This window comes from Apodemus sylvaticus, chromosome 10 (genome assembly GCF_947179515.1).
Source record: "Apodemus sylvaticus chromosome 10, mApoSyl1.1, whole genome shotgun sequence".
NCBI lineage: Eukaryota > Metazoa > Chordata > Mammalia > Rodentia > Muridae > Apodemus > Apodemus sylvaticus.
Genome location: NC_067481.1, coordinates 95533556 through 95547677, shown reverse-complemented (window position 1 = coordinate 95547677; position 14122 = coordinate 95533556). Strand labels below are relative to the sequence as shown.

General features: G+C 54.8%; 1 protein-coding gene across 1 annotated transcript; it reads left to right on the top strand.

Annotated features, from left to right (window-relative positions):
* Nucleotides 1–8141: 8141 nt before the first annotated feature.
* Tekt4 (tektin 4) lies at nt 8142–13254 on the top strand. Its single transcript, XM_052197108.1, has 6 exons — nt 8142–8877; nt 10357–10427; nt 10762–10905; nt 11280–11502; nt 12207–12361; nt 13038–13254. Exons 1-6 carry the CDS (start codon nt 8347–8349, stop codon nt 13252–13254), a joined length of 1341 nt encoding a protein of 446 aa, XP_052053068.1. The 5' UTR covers nt 8142–8346.
* The last annotated feature ends 868 nt before the right edge of the window (nt 13255–14122 follow it).

Here is a 14122-nt window from a genome sequence, read left to right as displayed (position 1 = left end):
ATTTTCAGGGGCTCTTTGGACTAAGTGATGGGTGGGGCCCAGACCCTGTCTATTTCTGTCCCTGGGTGGTGGGCAGAAAAGATCTGGGCTAGGCTCCTGGACCAACATCACTCATGGGCTTGACCACTCCCAGATACACTTGGCAGGGATCCCTGGGTGTCCTGACTTCAAGGTACTACTGTCCCCTTTATCTGCCATCTCCTCATAGGGCAGAACCAGAGGGTAGGGGAAAGGAGGGACAGGTGATGGGAGAGGCCAGGACAGTACGGGGAACTCCGCCATCCCAGCCTGTTTTCAGCGCCTGCCCTCCAAACGACTCTCAGCCCCTTATCTCTCCCTGGCACAGCCCTAATCTGCTCTGCTGCTGCGACAGCATCTTTTGGAAGATGCGGGGCCTCTTAACATCACTGGGGCGGAGAGCTTCCAGTGCTTCCCCATCCCCCTCAGCTAAGATGGTCAAGGTCACGGGCTGCTGTCCCTGCCCGAACCAAAGGCCTAGCCAGTGTGGTGGCTGCAGAAGCCTGATGGGAAGAAACATCAGGCTGGCTGACCAGAGGCCTGGGTCAGGGGGTCCCTAACAAGTAATACCATGACAACGGAGGGGACCAGAGGCCATGGATTCACTGCCACTGTGGATGGGTTCCATTCTCCCTACAGAAGTGTGCCTACTTTCCCACTGTTCTCCAGAAACCCCAATTGCTACATTGTCTAGCTTTCTGGGCAGGCTATAGAGGGATTATGGGATCTGACAAGCCCCTCGGGACAGCTGGTAGAAAAGCAGCAGAGAAGTATGGGTTGTTGATCCAATGCCCCTGAGCCCATGCAGATAGGGGTTTTGGAGGATTGTATGGCTGGACTAAGCACCAAGTATTTGCCTTGGGCTATTTTCATTTTGATGCTTACAACTCCACTGATAGTGTCTGTCCTGGGAAGGTGCCATGAGCCTCCAAAGCCAGGCTGGGCCAGCCTACCCTCAGCACTTGGCAACCTTGGCCCGTGTCTCCAAGCCCTGGGATGAACCAGGTTCCTAAGGACCGGTGAACCGAGGCCCAGCTGATCTTGCATGATAGGCAAGAATGGGACTTGCTCTGTTCTCCTGGTCAACGGGGAGATTCTTTCCCTGTGTGCTGCTGGCCCTTCATGACTGATAGGTCTTCTGGGAGAGTTTCAAAGACTCTGCCAACTCCTTCTGGACCAGATCTATTGTATGCTCATGCATGTTTACACGTGTGGGCAGGGGGCACACGTGAACATGCAAGCACTCAGAGGAAGCTAGCCTCAGACCAGTTTGTGGGGAAGATGGTCCTTGGAGCAAACGCTTCACCCAGCCGCTGAAGGCATTGCATTTTCCCTGCCAGCCCGGGCCCCTCAGCCCCACATGGCTCCACTCTGTTGAGTAGACTCAGGTCCAGTGCTGATGTCCATGGGGACTTTTTATTAAAGCATCACAAGATTCCTCTCTATCTAAAAACTGGGTATGTCCCCATACCCAGTTCCACAGATAGGGCCTAGGGCCCATATCTGAGGTGCTTAGGGTGTCCAGGCCCCTCATCTACAGAGCCCTGGATCCTTACCTTGAGAGGAAACTGAAGCCCTGAAGAGACCACCAGGAACCCACAGCAAACCAGTCTGCCTTTCCCACTCTGCATGGGGATTTTCCTTGGGAGCCACAGAGGGGCAGAAGCCAGCCCCTACCCTACCTTGGTCCCTGTAGCCCCTCCAGCAGGAGTAACCAAGTGGCCAGAGTTCCTATTCTGAGGCTCTGAGATGTGAATGTGGGGCGGATGGGCCTCTGATTTATAGCCCTGGGTGAGGGGTGGTGGGGCCAGAGGCATACACACCCATGGTCGTTAGGGCCAACTTTTGGGCTGATCGTTAGGTGCAGCTCCCTTCTCATCTGTTACACAGCCGAGAAACACAGTTCCAGTAGGTCTCAGAGTCCGAGGTTGGGGGGGACACTGCAGGAAGAACATAACGAAGTGAGTCAGAGTTCACTGGAACTCAGGATGCACACGTTCCCAGGGCCCATGACACGAGTCTTCCTTTGTGGGCCACCAGCTGCTATCTGTTAGTCTGCTACCCTGTGATAAAGCTCCTGAGGCCTCTCCAGGACTTGTAGGACACCCCCAGCCTCTGGCTGAGCGTTTTGGGGGAGACTATGATGCCCATCTCTCTGAGAGGCTCACACTTGGTCCCTGGAGCAAGCACTGTTATAACACTTAGGAGTCCCTGGGAGTATGACCACACAGGTCCTGTATAAACTAATCGCACTGCCTCTCGGAACTTCCATTTCTGTATCTAGGCGTTTGGGCTGTGGAAGGGAAGGGAAGTGGAAATCCTGGTGGCCTCCATGTAGTACAGGCTGAAGTTGTCCTTTCCGTTGGTCTTTGAGCCTGCAGGGCCAGCCAGGGTCAGGTCAGGTACTTCCTACCCGCTAGGACTCAGCTCCGCAGCCTCTGATGAGCTAGTCCGTCCCAGCCCTTCCCTGGGCCGACTCGGAATCTCTGCTAAATCCTCTATTTAATTTTCTTCTCAGGGAATTGTAGGAGGTTTTTCAGATAAAGCTGAGCTGATAAAGTGGGGATTTAGCTGTTCTCAAAGGCAGTGGGCCCTGGGCACTGTCTCACAGGCCTGTCCGGTATGAGGCAGCTACACCCATAGGCCTGTGTACCCCACGCCACCCCCACTCCCCAACACAGGAAGCCCCTGGTGGAGGTGCATGAAAGTCAGATCCGGTTCCCCAGCCCTGTCATTATCTCCTGTACATCTCATAGGTTCCTCCTGGTTGGATAGGCAGTTGGGGCCAGCCAGGGTGGTGCTCTTCCCTAGAAGTCCTCACTGTCCCATAGGGAACCCAAGGGCCCTTTTCTGAGGGAAATCAGGGCAAGTCCTTTCTGGAACCACTTCTTCCTCTTGAGGAGGGCCGTATCTTTCCTGGCTGGCTAGCCTCTGCCCAGCTCCCAGAGCTGATGCCAGGCAAGGCTTCCTGTTGGCTTGGTATTTGAAACCTCAGCTTCTCCTTGGTGTCAACTTTGTGTCTCTCCTGTCCCTGGCTGGTTCCACCATGACATTCTGATAAGTAGCTGCCTGTGTCCCTGCAGTAATGGCAGGCTCACTCCCCACAGGAAGCTCAGCTGGGACTCCAGCTCCCTGCCTACCTCTGTGCCTCTGTGTGTTTCTCTGATCCCAGATACACTCTGTCCTTGGAGAGGAATCCTCACAGTGGTGCTGTTTGCCCCTCCCACCCCATTAGGAACAGGTCCCCACTATTTTTCTGGTGATGGTGTTGCCGGGACAAAGCTTGCTGCAAACGGTTGTTGCTTGTCCTTTTTGAACCTCCTCCCTTGATTTGGAGTCATTTCCTATTTCAAAGCCTAGCGCCATCGCTCAGTGGCTGGGTAGTCCCCGTGCTTCCTGCCTAAAGAGCTGATTGGCCTGCCCAGAGGCTCATTTCCCCAGTGAGTCCATACTGGGTGTCTTAGTCAGGGTTTCTATTCCTGCACAAATATCATGACCAAAAAGCAAGTTGAGGAGGAAAGGGTTTATTCAGCTTACACTTCCACATTGCTGTTCATCACCAAAGGAAGTCAGGACTGGAACTCAAACAGGTCAGGAAACAGGAGTTGATGCAGAGGCCATGGAGGGATGTTACCTACCTGCTTGCTTCCCCTGGCTTGCTCGGCTTGCTCTTTTATAGAACCCAAGACCATCAACCCAGGGATGACACCACCCACAATGGGCCCTAAGCCTTTGATCGCTTCAACTCCCCTCTCCCCTTGATCACTAATTGAGAAAATGCCTTGTAGCTGGATCTCATGGAGGCACTTCCTCACCTGAAGCGCCTTTCTCTGTGATAACTCCAGCTTGTGTCAAGTTGACACACAAAACCAGCCAGTACACTGGGTTTCTGCATTTTGATGTTTTCTCCTATTTGTGGAGGTAGTTATATTTTTAAGCCATGGAAAGATGTGACTCAAAGCCCCTCACCAAGGTGCTGTTTACTTTATTTCTATTTGTTAGGGGTTTGTTCTGCTTTGGTAGTACTATGGACAGAACTCAGCTCATGTCCTTGCTGAACAATGCCCTGTGGACTATATTCCAGCCCTCTTTCGCTTTTTGTATTGAGACAATCTTTAACTAAGTTACTCAGGTTGGACTTGAACTTGTGATCTTTCTGCTCTGTCCTTTCCAGTAGCTGGAATTCTAGGCAAGCACCTAGACCTGGCATCAGACCTGGCAAGAGTTTCTTTTTTCTATTTTCAAAGCCATGCATGGTCTTGGGGATATGTGTATATATGGTGTATGCGTGTGAGTGTGCACGCTTGCGTGTGTATGCACATGCATGTGGCGGACAGTGATTGACCTCTTGATATCCTCAATCATTTTTCTGCTTTGTTTTCTGAGACAGCCTCTAACTGAACCCGGAGCTTGATGATTGGCTAAGATAGCCGTCCGGCAAGCTCCAGGAGTCTTCCTGCATCCATCTTCTCCGCTCTGGGATTAGAGGTATGTGCGGCCACTCCCGGCGCTTGACAAAGGTGCTGAAAACCCAGACCTGGGTGCTTGTGTTTGCGTGGCAAGCGCTTGACTGACGGAGCCAACCTCGGGGATGTTTAAAGAAGTGCTTGTTTTCACACAGCCTGATGGCACACGTGCCTCATCCCATCTCAGCGTTCCCTGTCTGAGTCTTGCCTCCTTCTTGTCCAGGGAAACAGAGTCCCTTGTGTTCGCTGCTTGGGGAAAGGCAGGAGTCAAGTGGGAGTGAGTCACTGGCCCATCAGCCTCCTGGCCCTGCCTTTAATACCCAGTGCCCACCTCTGCAGCCAGACCACTGGACTCAGCCCTCTGCCAGCACGTGCCCACGCCATGTCCTGCTTTGTCTTATTCTCTAGGGCCCTGATGACTGACGGGAAGCAGGGCTTTCACAGTGGCCCTGGGAGACACCCCCAAGATTCTTTCTGTACAGCTCTTTCCTACCTTCGCCCAAACTGCTCGTAGAAGCTTGGACTCCAGGATTCTTCTTCCCGGAAGTCCTTGGCTGGCTCCTCGTCCTTGCTTGATGCCCACTGCAGCACTGGCCCAGGGGTGCCAAAGAGCTTTGGATCCTTCTGTAATTGAAGTGTCCCACTGGCCCGGGGAAAGATGTGGCTGTGCCTGCCTCCCCCTGCTCCTGCCACAGGGTCTGCGCCAGCCAGGATGCCTCCTTGGGCTGTCATTTCCTGCAGTAACAAGTAGGGATTCTGGCTAGGGTAGGAGGTAGCCAGATGGAAGTCTTTCCTTGGTTGGCCTTGGTCCTGTCAGCGTGACCTTGGGCCCATGTCAGCCTGGGGCCTGCAGGCTGTGCCTGTCCTGGGTAGAGTCTATGAGGCTGTATGGCTTCCCTCCCATTTAGAACCTTGGGGGTTTGGGATAGATTTGGGGAGTGGCTCTGGCCTTGAGGAGCTGCTGGCAAGACTCAAAAGAAAGGGACCCTTTTGCCCACATCCGTCCCACTCATGATGTCTAGAGTCTGTAAAGAAATCTGTGCAGGGCACAGCTGTACTCTTTGTCAGGCCTGCTGCCCCTCTGTCTCCTAGGCACCCTACAGGGTGGTCCGGGTGGAGGGGTCTGGTTCTCGGGGACACAGGCATAGTGTCCACGGAGCTGGCCCTCCTAGCCTCATCATGCTGTGGGAACTTTCACATGCCCCCAGACTCAATCTTCCCACTGTAACTGCAACGTGGGAAGAAGGCCAACATAAGAGAGGACCCCACCCCCACTCCATACATTCCTGTGGTGTACCACCATTGTGCCCACACGTCCCATGCAGTCTGTCTCTGCTCACTGTGGCTTTGCCTCCCTGTTCCCCACTTAGCCCCAGCTTTGAGTTTCATTGTGATGGCCTTGTCAGCTCCATGAGAAGCTCGTGCAATGGCTGGTGTTCCTCCCCCGCCCCCAAGGGTTGGGAGGAGGGAGGCTGGGCGGGGCTACACACTGGCACCTTCAGAGCACAAATGCATCTTTCTCTAGACAAAGGCTCAACCCATCCCTGAAGGTGTCTGGCAAGTCTTGACCCCTCAAGCTGGCGACTACCTTGGAGTCTATCTCGACATTGGGGAGCCTACCTTGAGACCTGGCCTTCCTCACTAGCCTGGGGGCCCCACAGGAGCACCACCTGTCTGCCATGCCCAGTACTTGAATACTGCGGGTGAAGATCAACTAGAGTGACTGGACCCAGGCTAGGATTCTTCCTTTGCAGTCCCTGGCTGCCCATGTCAGGGATGAATCTAAGGAGAAACCGTGGTTGTGCTCTGGGTGGCTCTACACCTGCTCCCGCGTGGGGAAACTGAGGTACAGAAGGCATAGAGGGAGGTTCTTGGTTTTTAGTGCTTGAGGAACAATGGCCACCTTTGCTTGATCTGGTTATGGATTCTCGAGGCTTCTTCTGCCCACAAAACACACATGCATAAAGCATCTACTTGTGGAAATGCCAGAGGCCACTGTCAGAAGATTGACAGGCCAGCACGGAGGGGATAGCTGCTAGGGGGTCAGCACCAGGGAGGGTGCCAGGAACACACAGCCTGGGCAGAAGCCTGGGGGGGGGGGGGAGGGGGAACCAAGCTTGTGCACCAAGCAGAGAGAGCCTGAGGTTCTTGAGGCCAGAAACGGGATAGGATGATGGTGAGGGGAGCGGCTGAGGGGCTGAGGCTGTCAATCCTATGCTGACTAAGGGTGTGGATTTCTTTCAGAGAGGACCCAGGATGTGGGGAGCCTCCGGGGAAGACCAGGTGAGAGGGAAGGGAGGTAGGCTACTCAGACCAGAACAGTCAGGCAATAGGTGCTTGGCAAATTCTGCAGTCAACGTCGCCCTCTGTTGGTCACATTGGCAATCCACTTAGACTAGGGTTTCTTATGTCCAGGGCTTCCCCATCCAACTAGCATCCTGGGAACAACTGCCCAGACAGAATGTGTCTCCTCTTTCTTGAGCAGATCAGGACATTTGATCCCAGATACATCCAGTGGGTGAACCCCTTTCAGAACACTAGCTCAAATCCCCTAAGGAGGCTCTGGGTCTAGGTCCAGCTATGGGGTACAGGAAGAAGAAGAGGGGCTGGCCCTTACACAGTGGCCCCGGAAACAGATGGGGTCAGGGTTCCTGTGGATACTCCCAAGGGTTCAGCTCCCAAGGTGAGTCCCGGAGGCTGAGGTAGGGTGGATGTTTGGTCGCCTGAGCCTGCATGGGGGGTCCACGTGCACAATGGGGCCAGGTTGTGGGATCATGGGGTGGCTTAGGATATGTTGGTAGTATTGAGGATGAGAGGCACTGCTCAAGCTCACATTTCCATGGCCATCCACCTCCCGAAGCTCACCCCAAAAGGGTCTTTAAGTAGGCAGAACCGCCTCCATCCTGCTCCAGCAGAGCAAAGCCAAAGTTCAGGACCAGGTCATGGAGGAAAACCTCAGGAAAGGAGCCGAGGAGTCAGGGAGGAGGACAGGGTGTCAGGGACTTCGGGGACCTTCACTACTCCAGCCCTGGAGCCCGAGGGTCCTCCAGTGAATGAGTCCTGAGCCGCTAAGGCTTGGACCACAGTGTGGTGAAGAGCTGAGAGTTGGGAATTGCCTGACCTCCGTGTGTGTGTGTGTGTGTGTGTGTGTGTGTGTGTGTGTGTGTGCAGTGTACATATGGGTATTTGTGTGCATGTGGAGGCCAGAGGAAACCTTAGGGCACATTTCTCAAGCACCATCCATCTTGGGGTTTTGTCTGCTTTTGTTGCTGTTTGGGGTTTTGTTTGAGATGGGGGGGGGGGAATCCCACCAAATAGCCCAGACCAGGCTAGAACTCACTATGTAGACCAGGCTATCCTTGAAATCACTGAACTCCACTTGCTTCTGCCTCCTGAGTGCTGGGATTAGAAGTATTTGCCACTATGCCTGGCCAATCTTATTTTCCAAGACAAAGTCTTTCACTCATCAAACACAGCAGGGCAGGTTGGCCTGTGAACTCCACAGAGATGAACTGTGTCTGTCTTCCCAGTGCATGGATTTCAAGTCACCACACCCATTCCCTGCCCCGCTGGTCTTCTGGGAATCAAACTCAGGTTCTTGTAAGGCAAACACTTTCACCCATTTAAGCTATCTTCCCAGCCACTGCTTGGCCCTTTAAGAGGGCAGTTCTGTCCCTCCTCCTTGAGTGACCTGTTGCTCAGCAACAAGAGGCAGTTGGTGTATACAATGTTCCTTAGGCAACCAGGAACCTTGCTTGGGACAGAGTGACCAGTATTGTGCCACTGATCACGCCTGGACGATTGCCCGGTGACCCTCTCTTCGTTCCCGCCTCCCTTCCTGCTCAGCCAGGCAGAGGGCATCATGGCACAAACTGTGCTCCTGACCAAGGAGCCAGCCCCACAGTCCATAGACGTCTGTGAGCTGCCCCGGAAAGAATATGATGTGGCTTGTAATACGGGTGCCTACACGTCCTCGGGCCTGGCCACCGCTGGCTTCCGCACAGCCAAATACCTGATGGACGAGTGGTTTCAGAACTCTTATGCCCGCTATCACCAGGCCTTCGCAGACCGGGACTACTCTGAGCGGCAGCGACATGAGAGCGGGCAGCTGGCAGCCGAGACTGGGGCGCTGGCCCAGCGCACACAACTTGACTCCACACGAAAGGTGGGAGAGCGTCTGGAGGACATGCACTGTTGGAAATCAGAGCTGCAGCGGGAGATAGACGAGCTGTCTACGGAGACAGACCTCATGATAGCCCAGAAGCTGCGGCTACAGCGCGCCCTGGACGCCACCTCTGTGCCCTTCTCCATTGCTACTGACAACCTACAGTGCCGAGAACGCCGCCAGCACCCAGACCTCGTCCGGGACTACGTGGAGGTGGAGCTGCTGAAGGTGCAGCCTGTGGCTCAGGCACAGAGTGGGGGGCAGGCTCTGGCACTCATATAGATAACACGGGGCCTCAGGGTTCACGGGGCGCTGTGCCCCTCTGCCCATGCCGGACCTCTGATCCTTCAGACAGTAGGATTTTTACCACATCCAAATAACTTTCTCTCCTTTGGGATTCCTTCTAGCCCACAAGATTTCAAAGATGTTAAGTCTGACTCTTAGGGGACTTTTGTTGTTGTTGGTGGTGGCTTTGGGGTGTGTGTTTGTTTGTTTGTTTCCCAAGATGGGGTTTCTTTGTGTAGCTCTGGCTGTCCTGGAACTCACTCTGTAGACCAGGCTAGCCTCAGACTAGGAGATTCACCTGCCACTGCCTCCCAAGCACTGGGATTAAAGGCATGCACCACAATGTGGCTAAGGTTGTTTTGTTTTTGGCTATGTCCTTTTAAAGGCTCCCTCGTACCACCAAGCATGTCCCTTGCTGCTCTGTTGGTGTTCAGGGTAGAAAGCCAGGCCAGCCAGCGCGACAGGCATGGAGGCCATGACATCTGTTCTCTCTCCCCAGAGCCCCAGAGTTCCAGAGCCTCAGCTTCCAGGTTCTCCTCCTAGTATACACTTACAATCCCAGCATTGGGGAAACTGAGGAAGGAGGACCAGAAGCTCCAGGCCAGTCTGGACTACATGTGAGACTCCAAACAAACAAACAAACAAACAAATACTAAACCCCAAACCAAACCAAACCAAATCCAAACCCTACCACCCCCTCCTTCCTTCGTTAGACACCTTTCCCTCAAACCCCAGCACAGCTTACTTTGGGGAATCTTGTGTGATTATGGAGTCACTCGGCCTGCGTGCCACACAGCTCAGAATCCCCTCAGATCTGGGGCCTCCTGCAGTGGGCTTCGGCCTGTGGGCAAGGATGAGTGATGGGGCTGGGGACTCAGGGAACTCCTGCCTCGCCCACTGCTGCCAGTGGTGGGTACAGAGATGGGAGGGGGACGGAGAACACCGGACACTGGAGAGTGTGGCCCATGTGGACTCAAGCATGAAATTCTGACACCCAGAAAATGTTGGGGTAAAAGGAGACTTAGAGTTTCCTACCTATTCTTGGTGGAAAGTGGGCTGTGGACAGAGGGCGTCCGATGTCCTATGGGCTTGAGGTCCTCAGAGGCGGTCTAGGGTCTGATACAAGGCCAATGCTCCTCAGTGCACTGTGGGAGTGTGGGGATAACCCCAGAGTCTGGACAGCTGCCTTAGGTAATCCAACAGCCAAAAGGCACCTTTAGAGGAAACACTCATCTACAACATGCTAAAACTATCCAGAATGAACCTCACACACAAGGGCTGAGTTCATATTCCCTTTTCTGGGGGTGAAGGGGGGGCAGAGGCTAAGGCTAAAGTCAGTGCTGGGGAGGCCCACGCCCTGGCTCCTGCTGAGCCCCCGAGCCTCTGAGCAGGGTTGCTCAGACAGGACTGTCTCATCTCCAGGAGACCGAGCTCATCAAGAACATCCAGGAGCTCCTGAAGAGGACGATGGGACAAGCCGTGGGCCAGATACGGTGGGTCACAGCAGCCCCCGAGGGACCTGAGGGGTGCACATCCCTGAACTCTGTCCCTAAGGCTGGTCTGAGGTAGGAGGCAGGACAGGTAGGGAGCTGATGCTGTGGCTGAGAGGTCAGGAGGCTTCCGAATCTTAGCCAGAGGAATTCAGCAGGCACTGCTCACTCAGCTGGGCATATGTGGCTGTCTCCTCGTTTGTTCTAGAACCCTGGCAGTGCTGGCCATGGAAGGCTGTCGGAGCACAAACTGGAGACCCCTGGGGCTGAAATGCGGCCTGCTTCCCAGTGCTCACTAGCACATAGTGAGCGGTGAACCTCCCCCTCCCCCCGCCAGGCTAAACCGGGAACATAAGGAGTCATGTGAGATGAACTGGTCAGACAAAGTGGAAGTCTACAACATTGATGACACCTGCGCCCGCTACACCAATGAGAGCACCCAGGTGCAGTTCTATCCGCATTCCAGCAAGTTCGAGGAGAGGTAGGCATTGCACCCTGTTTGCCCCTGCCACCCTCTCAGCTCTACTTCCAAAATCTAAGGAAGGACTTCTGCCCCACGAGGACCTGCCTGAGCTCTCCTGGGGAAGCTCTGTCTGCTGCTGGGGTGGACGAACTGGAAAGCCTAACTAATTCAAGTGCCTGGCATCCACAATTCACACAGGATTGGTGCCCTGTGCGTGGCCTGGAAAGCGTTTCTGCTCGCGGCCAGCAGAGGGCAAGCAACTGCCACTAGAGGCCTGGGAGAACCTCGGGATGTCTGTGTGAAGGGGGAATACGGGATACACTGGGGATCGCCAGCAGTGCGGGAGACTCTGTGTGGCTACACCCTGACCTGGCCGCAACCTCCACCCTCAGTGCCTCCACGCCCGAGACGTGGGCCAAGTTCACTCAGGACGTCCTACTTAGAGCCGAGCGCGAGCGGCTAGCCTCAGTTAACCTGCGGAAGTTAATTGACTGCATCCTGCGAGATACGGCCGAGGACCTGCGGCTGCAGTGCGACGCGGTGAACACTGCTTTCTCAAGCCGCTGCGAAGAGCTGGACGACTCACGCCAAAAACTGCAGTACCACCTGCAAAAGGTGGGACCTCAGGGCTCGCCCGCCTTTGGACACGCCTACCTGTTTGAGCACACCCAGGACACGCCTAACAGCGAGCCCATCCCATGCTTAGGGTACACCTTCTCACGTCTATGCTCATCTCCTCCCCGCCCTCGGAACGCCCACCGGGCCCCGTCAAGCCACGCCCATCCCTCACCTAGGACTTGGGTTCCCCTAACCACCCGGACCAGGGCTGCTATCCACTCGATGCTTAGGTCTCGCCTGACCTCACGGGTCTTTCTGTGACCAGCTCACGCGGAAGCAGACATCCATACACTTCTGTAGATTCCCTGGTTTGATGTAAAAGCAGTTTTTTGGGGGAGTGATCTGCTGGCACAGCTGCTGCAGAAGACTGATCAGCAGGAGCTGCGTGCTGTGGGGGTTGGGAGGAAGATAGTATAGGGGCATAGAGTGGCTGTGGAGTCCTACCTCTAAGCTCCCATTGTGGCCTATGTCGCCTCTAAGAGCTGACTTTTGTTGTCAGCATTAGAGAGCAAACAGACTCATGAGACCCCCCTGAGAGTCTTCTACAGGGCTGCCCCTGGACACAAGCCAAGGACTCAGTGTCTCTAGTCTAGATGAGGGAGCAGCTGGTTTAGCCCTTCCCACTTGCTGGGTTAGGCTAGGCAGGTGTCCTGTTTGCTCCAGGCTTGGGTCAGCCTCAGACTCATACACTGCCCTTACAGACCCTGAGGGAGATCACGGACCAGGAACACCAGATCGCAGCCTTGAAGCAGGCCATCAAGGACAAGGAGGCCCCTTTGCGTGTGGCCCAGACTCGCCTTTACCAGCGGTCACACCGGCCCAATGTGGAGCTGTGCCGCGACAACGCCCAGTTCAGGTACCGCTTGCTGTTTGAGCAACCCTGCGCGACTGGGGTCGTCCCTGAGACCCTCTCAGTCTTCCTCAGCACTTGAGGCTACCGCGAGCCCCTCCCACAGCACCAGTCCTACATAGGAGCAGACATGGGGGGGCTTGTGGGGAGGAGTCTGGAGGGGTTTTGAGTGTCAGGAACAGCATAGGATCCTGTGCCACTCTGGGATGCTTTGCCTTTCTGGAAGGAGCAGGGCCACCACCCACCCCTGTAACTCTGATGTAACCCTGTGTTCCACGTACCTCCTACAAGCGTGATGGGTTATGCTTTTTACTTTCCTGATCTATCCAGTTTTAGTATGCCCTTCGAAGCATAAGTCTTCTTCCTCCTTCCTCGTCTGTAATTTTGTTCTAGAAATCAAAGTTTCAAGGATGATTCCTGCCTGGAAACATCAGGGTTAACTCTTTGAGGATGCCATTGCTTATTTTCGCCACAAGGTGGCAGTGTTTCGAGACTCCCTTTCCCTGCTCCAGCGCAGCCGAGGGAGGCTCCTTTGGGGGTCTTTTTAATCCGTGCAAGTTTCCAGGGATTTTTGCAACACTAGCCGCTTTGGTGGAGTCCGTGTAAGCCTGTTGGGGTCCTCTGTAGCGTCACTGCCCTTTCCTCTGTCTCTGCCCCAGCTTACCATTCCTTCCCCCTGCAGGTTGATGAGCGAGGTGGAGGAGTTGAACATGTCCCTCAAAGCGCTAAAGGAGAAGCTTCAGGATGCTGAGCAGGCACTGCGGAACCTGGAGGACTCACGCATGAGTCTGGAGAAGGACATCGCGGTCAAGACCAACAGCCTCTTCATCGACCGCCAGAAGTGTATGATCCACCGCAACCGCTACCCCAGCGTCCTTCAGCTGGCTGGCTACCAGTGACTGGGGCTGGCACCCCGTCTCACTGTTTCATTCAAATAAAGATCTCTTTAGTTTTCCACCTAGAGTGGTGTGGTTCAGGGCAAAGAGGCAGGTGGCTGTTTGGAGACTGTTTCGGAACTTTGACACAGCCAGGGTTTGTCCATGCGCCCATATTTCAGGGGAAATGGTCTGTCCAGGTGAGCCCCACCAAGCCTGGGTTGTCCTATGTCACCAGCACTTTGAGGGACTTGCATATCTGTTAGGGATAGATAGTGCACTGTTCACTCTCCCTCTTACCTCTTATCTCCCAGGCCTGAGACTTGGCTCACATCCTTTTGATTTTGCCCTTTGCTCCACACAATGGCGCCCTCTGCCGTCAGCCCGAGTCAGGGAAATTCTCCAGGCACAATCCCACTCCAGTCACACCCAGTTACTCCCTACACACACACACACACACACACACACACACACACACACACACATGCTCTACCACCAGGGTGGAGCCAGGAGGGGTATTTAAACCCGGAGACTGGGGCTCAGGGGTAGGGGGTCCTTGTGTCTTGTCCTGGACTGCTGGGGGAAGGGAGAGGAGTTACATGCGGCCACCACCGCAAGACAGACACCTGACCCCATTCTGGCCCCTGTTCCCCTGTCTGGTGATATCTGCTCCAGGGGAAATTGCCACATGTCCCCATGCTCCCTGCAGATCAACATCTGGAGAGGAGGTTCTGCAGACATCAGCGTTCCTGGAAATCAAAGCCTGGAGAGGGACATGGGACAGCTGTATGGGGGCAGCTGAGGATAGGCAGGGCTTCCTGGAGGCGGCAGCCTGGATTTCACAGCAGAGACCATGGCACTAGTCCTGGACCAGGGGAGAATGCAGCCGTAT

Bases quoted from the DNA above. Each gene is read 5' to 3' on its own strand.
- Tekt4 (XM_052197108.1), top strand. From the start codon at position 8,347: ATGGCACAAACTGTGCTCCTGACCAAGGAGCCAGCCCCACAGTCCATA. The intron at 8,878-10,356 runs GTGCAGCCTGTG...TCTCATCTCCAG, and splicing joins TGGAGGTGGAGCTGCTGAAG to GAGACCGAGCTCATCAAGAA. The intron at 12,362-13,037 runs GTACCGCTTGCT...TTCCCCCTGCAG, and splicing joins CGCGACAACGCCCAGTTCAG to GTTGATGAGCGAGGTGGAGG.